Below are 14,955 nucleotides of genomic sequence, written 5' to 3'. Positions count from 1 at the left end.
TCTCGTACTACTGCCTTCACAGAACAGAGCAAACTGGCCCTAACCAGAATAGAAAGAGGAGTGGGAGGCCCTGGTGTACAACTGAGCAAGAGGACAAGTACATTAGAGTGTCTAGTTTGAGAAACAGAATCCTCACAAGTCCTCAAGCTGCCAGCTTCATTAAATAGTACACGCAAAACACCAGTCTCAACGTCAACAATGAAGAGACGACTCTGGGATGCTGGCCTTCTAGGCAGAGTTGCAAAGAAAAATACGTATCTCAGACTGGCCAATAAAAGATTAAGATGGACAAAAGAACCCAGACACTGGACAGGGGAAGATTAGAAAAAAGTGTTATGGACAGAGAAATCTCCGGAGGGCTCCAGAGTGGCGCAGTGGTCTTAGACACATTGCAAGAGGCGTCACTGCAGTCCCTGGTTCAAATCCAGGCTGCATCACATCCGGCTSTGATTGGAAGTACCATAGGGCAGTGCACAGTTGGCCRGTGTGTAAATAAGAATTTGGTTAAAACTGACTTGCCTAGTTAAATAAAAAAACKTTTTTTGAGCTGTTTGGTTGACAAAGAAGAGACGCAGAAAAAATGAAAAGATTCTGGAGGAGTGCTTGACGCCATCTGTCAAGCATGGTAGTGGCAAAGTGGGAGATTTGTACAGGGTACATTTTGCAACGCCATTCCATAGTCTGTGGACGGCGCTTAATTGGAGCCAATTTCCTCCTACAACAGGAAAATGACCCAAAGCACAGCTCCAAACTATGCAAAAACTATTTAGGGAAGAAGCAGTCAGCTGGTATTCTGTCTATAATGGAGTGGCCAGCACAGTCACTGGATCTCTATTGAGCTGTTGTGGGAGCAGCTTGACCGTATGAAGTGGCCATCAAGCCAATCCAACTTGTGGGAGGTGCTTCAGGAAGCATGGGGTGAAATCTCTTCAGATTACCTCAACAAATTAACAACTATAATGCCAAAGGTCTGCAAGGCTGTAATTGCTGCAAATGAAGGAATCTTTGACGAAAGCAAAGTTTGAAGGACACAATTATTTCAATTAAAAATCATTATTTATAACCTTGTCAACGTCTTGACTATTTCCTATTCATTTTGCAACTCATTTCATGTATGTTTTCATAGAAAACAAGGGCATTGTTAAGTGACCCCAAACTTTTGAACGGTAGTGTATATCTTAAAGTGAAGTATCTGAGTGTCAGCATCACCCAGTTACTGTGGAATTGCCCCTAACTAAACCCTTTGTTTTTGCTTTTTTCCAGTCAATAAACAGCTGGCAGACAAAGAGCGAGTGGCCGCTGCACTCGAGAACTCCCAGCTTCTGGAGGTKGTCAACCAGTGTCTGATATCCAATGCAAGGACAGGCTGACCCCTCCTGATGGATCAATTGAAAATTCTCCTTAGTCCAGGACTAGGCTTAATGTTTCTCTCCTGACACGCTAACTGGACTGGTTGTTCAGTTTATGTTGAGTAAATGGCAAATGTATCACGTATGCTGCCATTGTATTATTTTAATCTAACAGAATTCCAATGTATTTCTGCTATAGGCAGAAATAACTATACTGTGTGTTTCGTATGTCTTCACTATATTACTGACATCTTCATTTTAACAGTATTATAGAGAAGCATTGTATCCTTTATTATACAAGTAAAGCAATAAAATACAGGGTCATATCTTATGTCATTGAAAATATACCTGATATTAATGGCATTWGCAAAGAGAATCAAGAAAATGCATATGTCTCTTATAAATGAAGCAATCTCAACGTACACAATGACATGAAAGCCCAAAGACTGGGGAAGTGGCCCTGACACTGACTGAATAAGAAAGGCCTTAGTTTATAACATATGTCTTGGGGAGAAATTATATATAGTATAATACTTGTGCCATTGGATTTCCATCAGATGCCTTATTTCATATTTGTCAAAAATACAATAAAATAGTGTACAATCTGTGAAATAGCATTTGATTTGTTGCGTTTTTTCTCACTTATTAAATGTGGTTGTAAATAAATTATATGACTTGATCAACAACAACAAAAACATTTTAGACAGAAAATTAATGGTAGTTTAATTATATTCATTTTGTCATTAGATTTGTCTGTACTTATTTTTCCATGGCAGTGAAATAAGTGTTATTTTCAAATTCTCTTTAGGGAGCGCCTGAGATCTTTATTGCATACATACATTTACATTACATTTAAGTCATTTAGCAGACGCTCTTATCCAGAGCGACTTATACGTAATAAGCTGGTCTCACACGATCAAATGCTACATTTCCTCCTAACAATATAGATAGCAGAGTGGCGCAGCGGAAGCGTGCTGGGCCCATAACCCAGAGGTCGATGGATCGAAACCATCCTCTGCTATGTTTTTTACATCTCGGTATTTCAGCAGGGGAAAAAAACACTAATTAAAATATATAATGTAAAAAGCCTTCATGCAATACCTACATACAGTTATGATGAGACATAATAAAACGAGAGCTTTGTTTACAAAGAATGTGTTAAAATGTTGTTTATAAGCAATACTATAACTTATATAATACATAAACTATGGCTAATAGATGGTTGTGTTAGACCACATTAATATTGCGTCATGCAGAAGGGTAAGTGCAAATTTGATGTGCTCACTACCACACTCTCATGGACAGTGGATAAAATAATAGGTCATTTTGTCTGAGCAGTTCTAGAACTTCCATTACACATTGAGAGCCTGTGTCTGTTAGCAAGAAGCCTCCAGATCAACTGAGGCTCCTTTACGTACCCGTAGTCAGTAAARGGTTAGCCTAATTTTAATAAAAATTCTAACTAAAAGTATGTGTGAGTTTGTCAGAGCACCAGCCGGTGAAAGCATTGTCTTTCTAGCAGTTTGAAAAGAACGTGTGAGTGATTATTCCATCCATGTGGGGCATTTGTCACTCGCTGTTGGAGAAAGATGAATAGAAAATATTGATTATCCTGAAGCCAGATGAATACACCGGACAAACAACCACAGACCTTAGAAAAGTATGACTAATTATTATGGGGTTAGTTTACGGAGTTATAGCCGAAATAGCTCAGTTGGGAGAGCGTTAGACTGAAGATCTAAAGGTCCCTGGTTCGATCCCGGGTTTCGGCAGGCATTATTTTTTAGACTGTTCTAATTTAGGCCAGAAAACGGAGGGTTTTCAGGTTTGAAAATCTGGTGTAGAGATATTTTAGGAAGATTCTCATTTGGACAGAAGACCATCCTCAACTCCTCCATCCTTGCTCCGTGACCCAACCTGGTCTCAGAGCTTTTCATATTATTCTGTACGTATATCAAAGATACACCATTTAGTATATGTTACGTTTCATATTGTATGTATTATTTGTGGATGTCTATCATCCCTTTCGTATGATATGTTACGAATTTCATAAATGTAACGAATTAGCAAAATGTAAAAATGTTAAGATTTCGCAAAACGTATGATGTTACTAATTCAATTTGTCTTGCACAAATGACTTAATTTGTTATTATGACTACACATTTATTTTGGGATCCAACACTGTATAAACGTAATTTGCCTGATGACGCGTGAGTGGAGAAGGAGCTGCCCGGTGTTCACTAGCACACCGTGCTGCTCGGTGAAACACCGCTTCCCATTCATTTTCAATGGAAAGAAAGCGGTGAGAGGCGGAGAGGGCGGGGGACCTTTGGGCGGTGCGAAGGTGGCGTGGGAGGCGGTGAAAAATATGAACTTTTTCCAACTTTATGCAAATCACTAGCGGTGTCCGCTGGACGATGACCAATCATATCGAGTGGTTCCCATGACGAATTTGACTCCACGTGACCCAAGCCTGGAGACTTTCTTCAGCAAAGATGGCTGACAGAAACACTAGGTAGGAAGCAAATGTAAGTGATTATAACGTTATAACGAATCATGCAAAAATGTACAGTTGTCAGGAATATGTCAGTTAATGTGGAGACAAACGATTATGCATATTTTTTTTATCATAAAGTTAAATTTACGAAATTCACAATTTAGCAAGCTTGCTGACTAGCTAACATTAGCCAGCTAGCTGGCTAGTTTTATGGGTGTTGAGACATGAGTATGAAATTGTAATGCAGTTTGTTTAATGTTTTAGGGACTCCTGAAACAACCAGCAAACCAGTCTGTCGTCTTGGGAAACAGTTGATATAAAGAATCTAGCTAGCTAAAGCATTTACTGGAAATTGAATGTACAATTTTGTATGCTTGCCTCGCTGATATTTGCCATGCAATGCAGATAGATGAAATAACGCAGCTAGCTATGTTCTTGCTTATTGTGCAGTGGAGGATAAAAATACCTGTATGCCTATGGATGTGTAGCTAGTTATGTAGCTGATCTGTGTATGGACCATAAAACATTTGGTATACATATTAGTTCAGAACCTAGCTATGAACCTGAGCTATCATAGCCAGTTGTATCAACTTCAAAGCAGTCTGAATGACATTAATGAAGCCTATGGATTACCAAAGTCTAATGGTTTTAAATGACTGTTTTGTATTGTCTGGAAACTCACTTGTAGAATTCGCTTGCAGTAGGTCTCTTAAAAAAGAGAAGCCGTGCAAGGTTATTAAACAGAGGTGCCTAGTTATGCAACCTAACCCTGGCCCTGATATGCAATGTCTCCAAACCCCCTTTGATTTTAAATCAAGATCTGGTTTTGGTATTTTTTTTGGTTGTCAAAAATTGTTGGGGTTATGATTTGGGCTAAATCAACTGATGCTGATGTAATTGTGTTTTTTGAAACCTGGCTCAGCAAGTCTGTTTTTGATAAGGATATTTGTATAAGTGGTTACAATGTTTATCGCACTGATATATATTTACATTTACATTTAAGTCATTTAGCAGACGCTCTTATCCAGAGCGACTTATATACTGATATATGTAAAAACTAAATTCCCTGTAATTGTTGCAAAGTCTGAAACTATTTGTAAATTGTTGGAATTTCTTGCTTTGAATTTTGAGGTTTCAAAGGGTCTCTCTATAACTGTGATTGGCTGTTATAGACCCCCCTCTGCTCTCGGTGATGCATTTTCTACTCTGATGAACCTTATGTCTAAACTTCTTTACAGTGAAATGATCTTGATTGGTGATCTCAGCTGGTGTTGGTTAAAGCCGGTGTCTGATGATTTAAAAATGTTTTGTAATTCTATGAATCTTACCAAGTTGATTAACTCACCCACTCGCACAAATCTTAAATGCCCAGAAAAATCTACCCTGATTGATTTGATATTGACAAATGTTCCACGTAAATATTCTGCGGTTGGTGTTTTTTGTAATGATTTAAGTGACCATTGTGCTGTTGTTGCTGTTAGAAATACTAAGGTTCCAAAGACAAACCCATGTTTTATTCGTAAGAGAAATTTGAAGTGTTTTAATGAGCAGGCTTTCYTTCATGATTTGTTTTATTTTGACTGGAGCAAGATTGAGCTTATCCCTGATGTGGAAACTGCCTGGATAGTCTTTCATGATGCTTTTTCCCAAATAGTAAACAAACATGCCCCATTCCGCAGGTTCAGGGTTAAAGGGCGGGATAATCCATGGTTTTCTTTTGAGCTGTCTTGTATTATTCACGACCGTAATCTAGCCTGGGCTAAAGCAAGGAAATCATGTTCCGATGCTGATTGGCTTATTTTTAGGCAGTTACGAAACAAGTGTTCTTTTCTTCTCAGGAAGGCCAAGTCTGAATATTTTATGTCTGTTACCACTGATATCCTGAATGACCCTAGAAAGTTTTGTAAGGCTATTAAGTCAATGTCTGGTAACAGTAATGTTAATGAATTACCGTCATGTGTATTGAAGGACTTTGTTGCTGTATATGACAAAACTGAAATACTGAATTGTTTCAATGAGCACTTTGTATCATCTGGTAGGCTGTTTGATTCAGTGTCCTCTGTCTCAACCCTGTGTGGATGAAACAGTGAGAGCTGGTCAAACTTTTAGCTTTTTGCCATTCTCAGTGCAGGTGGTACATAAAGCCCTAAAATCCTTAGATCAGAGAAAGCCTGCAGGTCCTGATCTTTTGTATCCCTGCTTTTTAAATCTGGCAGCTGATTTCATAGCTGAACCACTTACATATCTGTTCAATCTAACCCTGGAATGTAATGAAATTCCAAAGATCTGGAAATCAGCATTTGTCCTACCACTTTTAAAAGGGGGAGATCCAACTCTTTTAAATAATTATAGGCCAATCTCAAAGCTGTCACCCCTGGTGAAAATACTTGAAACCCTTGTGAGTGAACAGCTAAAATAGTTTTTATTTACTAACTCTATTTTATCAATGTATCAATCGGGCTTCAGGAAGAAGCAGAGCACAATTACAGCAGCCATTTAAATGATATCACTGAAGCCCTTGACAAAAAACAGCACTGTGTCTCACTTTCTATTGATCTCTCTAAGGCAGAGATTGGCGAGTGTAGGTCTTTCAGAGCATGCAGTTGCATGGTTTGCTAACTATGTCTGATAGAACTCAGTGTACTCAATTTGATGGGCTCATGTCTGTTAAATTGTCTGTCTCTAATGGTGTGCCCCAAGGCTCTGTACTTGGTCCTCTCTTATTCACTATATAAATCATTTAGACAAAAATGTCAAATGCGCAACTTCATTTTTATGCTGATGATACTGTTATTCACTGTTGTGCCTCGTCTCTTACAAAAGCTTTCCAGAACTTGCAAAATGCTTTTTATACCGTTCAACATACCTTGTGTCAATTGAAGCTTATCCTCAATACTGACAAAACTAAACTAATGGTGTTTTCTAAAGAAAGAAATAGACCTCTGAACTTTTCACCTATTATTACCTGTCAGGGCATTGAGATTGAGACTGTAACCTCATATAAATATATTGGAATTTTAATTGATGACGGCCTCTTTTAAATCGCATATTCAACAACTTACAAAAAAATTGAAGCTGAAATTGGGGTTTTATTTTAGGAATACGGCCTGTTTTTCTTTTGAAACCAGAAGGAGGCTAGTATCAGATACATTTATGCCTTTACTAGACTATGGGGATATTTTATATAGGAATGCTTCCGCTCAGTGTTTGAGATCAATTGACACCCTTTACCATGGCACTTTGAGATTTATTTTAAACTGCAAAACCCTTACACAACACTGCACTTTGTATACCAGGGTTGGCTGGCCTTCTCTAGTCACTCATAGGCTCAGTCACTGGTATACTTTTATTTACAAAGCCATTTTGGGTTTACTACCATTTTATTTGGGCATTTTTATTGTTCAGAAATGTGGTGGGTACTCTCTTCGTTCGCTGGACTTTATCCTGGTAACTGTTCCAAATGTCCGAACTGAATTTGGTAAAAGCGCTTTTATGTACTCTGCGCCATCGTCTTGGAACGCCTTACAAAATACTTTTAAACTGGAAGAACTTGTCCCGATTAATATTTTTAAATCACTGATGAATGATCTTGAGACTGATTCCCTGACCTGTCAATATTTTTAATTTGCTCTTTTTGATTTTGTTATACTCTTGTGAATTCTATGGTTTTTACTAGATTGTTTGTCTGTAATTTTTGTAATGACTTGGTGCTGCCTATCTTGGCCAGGACACTCTTGAAAAATAGATTTTAAATCTCAATGAGCCCTTCCTGGTTAAATAAAGGTTTAATAATAATAATAATTAAAAAAAATGGATTGAGTAGAATAAAATAACTTTGTGCCAAAGATGCAAGTCATATATACATGTAGTTAATATCATGCATGAGATCCCCACATTGTAGGTTGTACATTTAATATATTCACTGATCATGTACTCTACCTTGGCAAATAAAGGTGCAGTTCAGGTGTGAATGTCTGAGATTATTTTTAAGTCATATCCAATACCAGGAGTATCAAATTCCAGTCCTTGAATGATGCTGTGTCTGCATGTATGTATTACAATTATACACTTCAACAGTGTGGTTACACATTGTAACTATGCAAAAGACTAGAAACATGATTTAACTAGTTAAATGCTGATTTGTAATTCATACATACAGAAATATAATTTTWAAAAACAGGACACTACATGTCCTCTGCATCATGTAAATACTCAAACCGGTTCATCTCAATATCTAAATTCCTTCATCTGCATTGATCTGATAAACACAGGATAGGTGTAATATTTCATCAAATGAGACTTAACTTCAACCAGTAGAGAATGTGAAACGCTTTATTGAATGAAGTTAATTATCCATGTGTTATAAATACATGCATTATAAATATTATAACTGTAATATATGATAAATACAAGTTCAATCTGTACTTCAATGCACATATGTTGTGCATTATAAAAACAGGAAGAAAGAGGAGGTGGTGAGGTGTAAGACAAAGGAAAAAAGAGGTAAGAACATAAGGAGCAGGGAAGGCAGCATATGATTAATGAATCACAGTGCTACCCTAATATTCTCTCAGTTCATCACAATTACATAATAGTGTCTCTAGTGGTGTCTCCTAACCAGCCTTGGGCTCCCAGTCGGCCCGAAGGTTATCTTAAGAGCGGGTGAGGTGGCGATGACGGGACTGGGGGTTGGGATCCTCTCTCACATCAAAACATACCTGCAGACGAGAGACAGATGGAGAAAGAGAGCATGTTTAAGCCTTGCTTTTGTGTTTTTATTCTAACACTGTCAGTCATCATAAAATCAGGAGGTGAAATGCTAAACTGACCTTGGATCATTAACTCTGGGACTACTGCATTTCTATCTGTATTTCAATGTAAAGCAGCTCTTTAATAATACTTCCTGTTGACCTGACCAAGCGACCTCTCACCTCTGATCATGCTGTGCCCTCTATGTAGCCAGTTCAGATGCGGGAGGGGTTCACCAACACAGCTGATATAACCTTGAGGATTTAGGGAGAAGGGGAGAGAGGGATGAAGTGAAGGAGAGACTTAGTGAGAAAATATGGTAGTTAAAGAGTGTTCAACAGGAATCTGTGTGTATGGGCTCACATGGTGTCCACACTAAGTGGCTGCAGAGTACTTTCTGCTGAAAAACATGAACGGGCACACGAGGACAAACAATATACYGTAGTTATAGAAATAATGAAGTGTCTTACTATTCTTTGAAGGTGGAAGGCGCCAGTGATACACCTGAGCCTGCACAACACACTCTTCATTGGGACCTCTTCATCTGTAGGCAGGCTTTCATAGCTCTCTTTATCTGAGGACAGAAAACCTCACAAGAAACAGACTATATTATACTCAAATTACACCACACTGAATATTATCTTACTATTATCTCCGTACTCACTTCTAGGGACAGGAACTACACAAAAGTACCAGCCCTATCCAGAATAGCCTACTCATKTTGACAGTTGGGGCTGCTATCCTTTCACCCTCCTCCATGGCTGTTAGCTAGCAACCTACAAATGCATTTGGAGTTTTTTTTTACAGTGATAAAAACATCGAGATAGCTAGCTAACTTCATATTAGCTAGCTAAGTGAATTAAATATCACCAGCTACCTATCTATACAGTATGTAAAAGTGGCTATATAGCTAGCGACCTCATTTAGCAGCTCATTTGAGTTAGCCTGCACATAGTTGTTTTTTTACATTTTCGAAATGTATTTACTTACTTGAGTAGGTTCTCCCAGCCATGTGGACAATTGGAAACAGGGCAGCAAAGTTTGTCACCAGAGCGTTTTAGAGCTTATTACTATTGAACTATTTAACGTTACCCATTTAATAACCAGACCTTCATACGAACTTGCGATGCTGAATTCTTGACACACTTTGAACCTGCTGCCAGCWCGCCCACAAGCGGGTCACAGTGGGTGGCCTAAGCGGCAATTTACCAAACATTTCGCAAGGCTTACCACCCAGTAAACACAACGTTTTTGTCGCCATTCGATCAGAGGGCAGGAGCCTGCCTGTGTGAGACTATCGGTGTAACAGTATAACTTTAGTCCGTCCCCTCGCGCGAACCAGAGACCCTCTGCACACATCAACAACAGTCACCCACGAAGCATCGTTACCCATCGAAGCGAGTGACGTCACCGATTGAAACGCTATTAGCGCATGCATTTCACATCGGCATGATACTGACTGACAAGGCATACTGATCAAATGTAAAATACACAACAACAGCATGCCTACAATTAAATGTAGTGATAAAAGCGTTAAGGCTACCATCTAATCTTGTTATCCAGCCTTGGTTACCCTACTCACTATCACCCTGAACAGACAGTCAGCTGGCCTCCGTGCAAATATGGACGGCACCTTCGCAGTGCACCCAATTCAAGGCGTAAAAGTGCGCAAAAGTAGGCATATCCTATCCAGCATACGTGTAACCTTTGAAGATGTCGTTGGCACGAACTTCACCAACTAATTCCTTGTAAGACTCCATAAAGCTCACGAAGACACTTTAGAATTTAAAATGGATAATGTGGTATTGTGCGCCACCTAGTGAATATAATGACATGGACCACTGAGTGAAAAAAAACTGGTTTACAGAATAAGTAGGCAATTTATTTTAGGCAGAGCTGGTTAATTAGTCCATGGGTTAGTCAGTAATCTTCAAGAAGGCTCCCGTTAAATCGGTCACACCATAATGTTATGAATAAAGTTAAAGACATCAGTTTGATAAAAAAAAACAGCATGTATTTGGACAAATATTGGCCTACTGGAATAAGCTACTCACCGAGAGACGTTATCTCGACCGTCCACACAGTTTAATACTACCTGATCTGATATTGCGCTTTGCATTTTCATGAATGGGGATATTTGCTCTAAATTACTGTTTAACTTCTATGTAGCCTACATTTCACGGTCCACGTAGGAATTCGTCAATTGACAACGAGTGTGCACTAAGCATCGGAAACCTTCGGTCAAAATAAGATAACAGAGGGGTAAATCTGTTATTTGTGCTAGTTGACCAAATCCAACAAGGACAGATATGTTCCTGTGCCAGAGTTTATTTGAATTACACATGATTTGTACCCTTGGCATTTAGTGAAATAACTGAATGCTCCCCCGATTGAGCAATGGCAAACCAGATTTAATAAATATAGCCTAATTTAAAAAGGTTGTTGTTATATTATAATGACGAGTGGATGGCTATTATTTAATCCAGTAGCCTATAATTCACTTTAACTTCTCAAGACCTCATAAATTAMACAGGGCTATAAATCAAATGGAATATACATATTTACACAAAACATATCATTATAATCAATTATTATAATACATTATGATCATCAATGTTTTGACTTTGATAACTTAAGGCCTAATTATCTTATAAATCCTTGGTCGTGGCATGGCCAACCAGTCACCTAGGATTTTGTTGTTCCCAGAATTGGCTTTGGGAAAAGGGTTATGATCGTACTGATAAGCATTACATTTTAAAAAGGCTGGGACATTGTCTTACTAGAAAATAGCGACAGGTAGAAAGAAGGGAGACGGTCTGGCATAATAGACAGAGAAAAGCATCAGAAAAGAGAATTTGCTATAGTCAAGAGCAAAATGACACTTGCAGTATACATGGTTAACATATGTTTTGCTGTTGGAGTTGTTTGTCTGCCCCTGCCAGACTCGGGSCAGGGGCAGCCATCTGTATGCGGCCACACACGGATTGCATTTGCTAATCAACGAGAACGGCAAGGTGCACGGGTCTCCTGAGCAGAGCTCTTACAGTAAGTACGCTACCACTATAAATAGAGCAGCAATGAAACGGTTATATTTTGTTGAGACATAGTGGCCCTATTAACTTTGCCTTTGCTTTGCCATCTTCGAATAACACKGGCAAGGTCATTCACAATATTGATTGGAGACTGCATAACAAGTCATATGAAAACGTGTGATTATGAATTTGAAATTTGTGGATTATAAAATGGTAACTATTAGGTTGTACATAATACTTACATACATCAGAGATATGCCTAATAGTCAATACAATTTATTTAGAAAGTGTGTAAACCTGTCTAAAATCCCAGAAGTAATATGCACTTATAACTGGCTTACTGCAGAAAAAAAGGCAAGTTTGAAAGCTTTGTTTGATCAGGAGGCTCACTTGAACACTCTGTGGATCTACACCTTGTTATCTCCTGGAGAGATCCACCGCTAGAATACACAGAGCTAAAGCCACCACAATATCCACCTGGTCCTCAGCCATCTCCTTCATAACATCCATAATAAGGAGAGGAGTTAGCTAATGTCCAAATACGGGCCATTTGATTCATTGTTCAGCAGTCTTATGGCTTGGGGGTAGAAGCTGTTAAGGAGCCTGGGGACCCATGCCAAATCTTTCAGTCTCCTRAAGGGGAATGGACCATGATAGTTTGTTGGTGATGTGGACACAAAGGAACTTGAAGCTCTCGACCTGCTCAGTCAGGGAGAGGTTGAAAATGTAATTGAAGACACTTGCCAGTTGGTCTGTGCATGATCTGAGTACATGTCCTGGTTATCCGTCTGGCCCTGCAGCCTTGTGAATGTTGACCTGTTTAAAGGTCTTGCTCACATCGGCAACGGACAGCGTGATCACACAGCCGTCTGGAACAGCTKGTGCTCTCATGCGTGCTTCAGTGATGCTTGCCTCGAAGCGAGCATAAAAGGCATTTAGCCCATCTGGTAGGCTTGCGTCACTGGGCAGCTCGCAGCTGGGTTTCCCTTTGTAGTTCGTAATAGTTTGCAAGCCCTGCCACAGCCAAGAGACCAGAGGTGGCAGAATGGAGTGCTCGGGTTGGGGTGTAGGGTTTGTGCATAGCCTGAAGGGAGGGAGGGGCAGTAGCCTACTAAAGATAACAATAAATATACCTCCATAGTAAAAGTAAAAGGCCAGTATGATAACTGATAGTTCAACCCATGCATGGACAGAAATTAAGCGAATCCTAATCCTGTTATTTTTTCATCAGTGTTTTGTCATTCATATATACAAATAAATATTTGTTTGTTTTCTGTATTTTCCGGTAGCTTTCATCAACTGGTAGGCCTTTTTAGGTTAAAGAAAATGCTTACCTTCCTTGCACTCAGTTGTGGAAAAAGTACTAAATTGTCATTCTTGAGTAAAAGTAATGATTTACTCAATAATACTTGAGTAAATGTCTAAAAGTATTTGGTTTTAAGTATACTTAAGCATCAAAAGTAAATGTAATTGCTGAAATGTACTTAAGTATCAAAAGTAAAAGTATAAATCATTTCAAATTCCTTATATTAAGCAAGCCAGATGGCACAATTGTTTTTATTGATGGATAGCACACTCCAACACTCAGACATAATTTACAAATGAAGAATTTGTGTTTAATGAGTCTGTCAGATCAGAGGCAGTAGGGATGACCAGGGATGTTCTCTTGATAAGTGTGTGAATTGGACCATTTTCCTGTCCTGCTAAGCATTCAAAATGTAACGAGTACTTTTGGGTGTCAGGGAAAATGAATGGAGTAAAAAGTACATTATTTTCTTTAGGAATGTAGTGAGGTAGAAGTAAAAGTTGACAAAAATAGAAATAGTAAAGTACAGATACCCCAAAACACTACTTAAGTAATCCTTTAAAGTATTTTAACTTAGTACTTTACACCACTGCTTGCACTGGGTGCTGCTAGAGCACTACAATCATTGAGATGCATTCATCGGCTGTTATTACGTGGCACTGTCCATGGTGTAAGTCATCATGTTCATTGCGAGATATGACAATGTAGCGCTAAATGTAATGTTTATTTTCAGCACTAGCATCTCTTTACTGCTCATAACTGGAACCTCGGCTCCAACAAACTCCAGATTGATTGGATTAGATTGGGTTGACTGAAAATGGAGGAAACTGAGGTTTTGTTTGAAACTGCCAGTGAGTCGAGTGAAGATTGAGTGGGTTACAGTGGCGAAGAAAAAGGGAAACAAAAGAAGTAAAGCTATGTTGGAAAATAGGAAACCACTAGACTCGTTTTTGGTCGGAGTCAGGGTTTTGGATGAATGCTACTTGGGAAATCCGTTTAACGTTTCCAGGAAAATCTGGAATGTGTTGGAAGAAAGTGGTCTTATTTAGATGTTTTGTGTGTCTGTGGAGCAGAAGAAGCGTGTGTTAAGACTCAAAATGATATCTGAGTGGAATGTTTCCTGCATGGATTTTCGTAGCAGGGCGCCTTTCAAGGGGGTTATTTCTGGGGTGGCGCAAGAAGGTGCAAAATAAAGGCAGAGGATATAACTGAATACATTGATGGAGTGGTTTGTGCAAGTCGATTGACTTGTATGGTGGACGGAGAAAATAAGTTCACTTCATCCATGCTACTGAGTCTCTCCCTTCACATACAAAATTAGCTTTCATGAGATACCCTGTAAGAGCTTCTGTGCACAAGCCCCTTCAGTGTCATACATGTAAAAGATTTGGTCATGTGTCAAGTGCATGCAGAAGAGAAGAATATTGTATGCCAAATGAAGGAAAATGCTGCACCTGTGGATGTGTACATGCACCTGAATTCTTGGAGTGCCCTGTTGAAGGAGAAGGTGAAGGAGAATGGAGTGTCCAGCGTGTCACCTATCTGGAGGCGGTGAGAAAATGGGAAGGAACGAGTGGCGTGGTAGAAGCAATGGTAGTAGAGCCACCAATACTAGTGAAGGTTTTTCACCAACCGAGAGATAGTGAAATGCTGCATGTTAAAAAGGTGGACTTTGTATTATTTATTGCAATGGTCATAAACTGTACAGCACAAGCGGAGAAGAAGTCTAAGAAAATTGTAATCATTTTGAATGCCGCTGAACGTTCCTGTCGGTGAACGTAGCTCTATCACAGGCCCCTGAGCCTGTGTAGGGATGTATTTTGGAGTGGACTGTGGTTGAAGAAGTATGATGGCTTTGTTTTTTAGATATTTTGTATGATATCGTTTTACCCCTTTTCGGAATATATGTTTTCGTTTTATTTAATACCCCGTCCAGCTGGTGGCGGTAATGCCCCATTAACATTGGATGCCAACCGCCGTTGTACCTCATCGAAGTACAATAAACTCCAACACAGTAGATGG

General features: G+C 39.1%; 1 protein-coding gene, 2 long non-coding RNA genes and 2 other non-coding genes across 7 annotated transcripts in view; 4 read left to right on the top strand and 1 right to left on the bottom strand.

Annotated features, from left to right (window-relative positions):
* LOC112081149 (cytosolic iron-sulfur assembly component 2B) overlaps positions 1–1,966 on the top strand; it is a 4,148-nt gene extending 2,182 nt beyond the window's left edge. The window contains exon 5 of the mRNA XM_070445386.1: positions 1,264–1,966. Within this exon, the coding sequence (XP_070301487.1) occupies positions 1,264–1,370 (107 nt within the window). The 3' untranslated portion in view covers positions 1,371–1,966. The remainder of the gene's footprint in view (positions 1–1,263) is intronic.
* Positions 1,967–2,298: 332 nt separating this feature from the next.
* On the top strand, positions 2,299–2,370 carry trnam-cau (transfer RNA methionine (anticodon CAU)). Its single transcript has one exon. It is a non-coding gene; the product is annotated as a tRNA-Met (tRNA).
* A 678-nt stretch (positions 2,371–3,048) lies between these two features.
* trnaf-gaa (transfer RNA phenylalanine (anticodon GAA)) lies at positions 3,049–3,121 on the top strand. Its single transcript has one exon. It is a non-coding gene; the product is annotated as a tRNA-Phe (tRNA).
* A 706-nt stretch (positions 3,122–3,827) lies between these two features.
* On the top strand, positions 3,828–4,517 carry LOC139028310 (uncharacterized). The gene is made up of 2 exons (XR_011480479.1): positions 3,828–3,877; positions 4,111–4,517. It is a non-coding gene; the product is annotated as an uncharacterized lncRNA (long non-coding RNA).
* A 3,643-nt stretch (positions 4,518–8,160) lies between these two features.
* LOC111969294 (uncharacterized) lies at positions 8,161–10,363 on the bottom strand. Of its 3 annotated transcripts, none has more exons than XR_011480487.1 (4): positions 9,586–10,363; positions 9,066–9,371; positions 8,778–8,849; positions 8,161–8,564 (listed from the first exon to the last, which is right to left on the bottom strand). It is a non-coding gene; the product is annotated as an uncharacterized lncRNA (long non-coding RNA). The 3 variants fall into 3 exon arrangements; XR_011480488.1 differs by having other exon boundaries at positions 9,066–9,184; positions 9,260–10,355; XR_011480486.1 differs by having other exon boundaries at positions 9,066–10,341.
* Between the last annotated feature and the right edge of the window lie 4,592 nt (positions 10,364–14,955).

This window comes from Salvelinus sp. IW2-2015, linkage group LG10 (assembly GCF_002910315.2).
Source record: "Salvelinus sp. IW2-2015 linkage group LG10, ASM291031v2, whole genome shotgun sequence".
NCBI classification, from domain to species: Eukaryota; Metazoa; Chordata; class Actinopteri; order Salmoniformes; family Salmonidae; genus Salvelinus; species Salvelinus sp. IW2-2015.
This window is presented reverse-complemented; position numbering and strand designations above follow the sequence as displayed.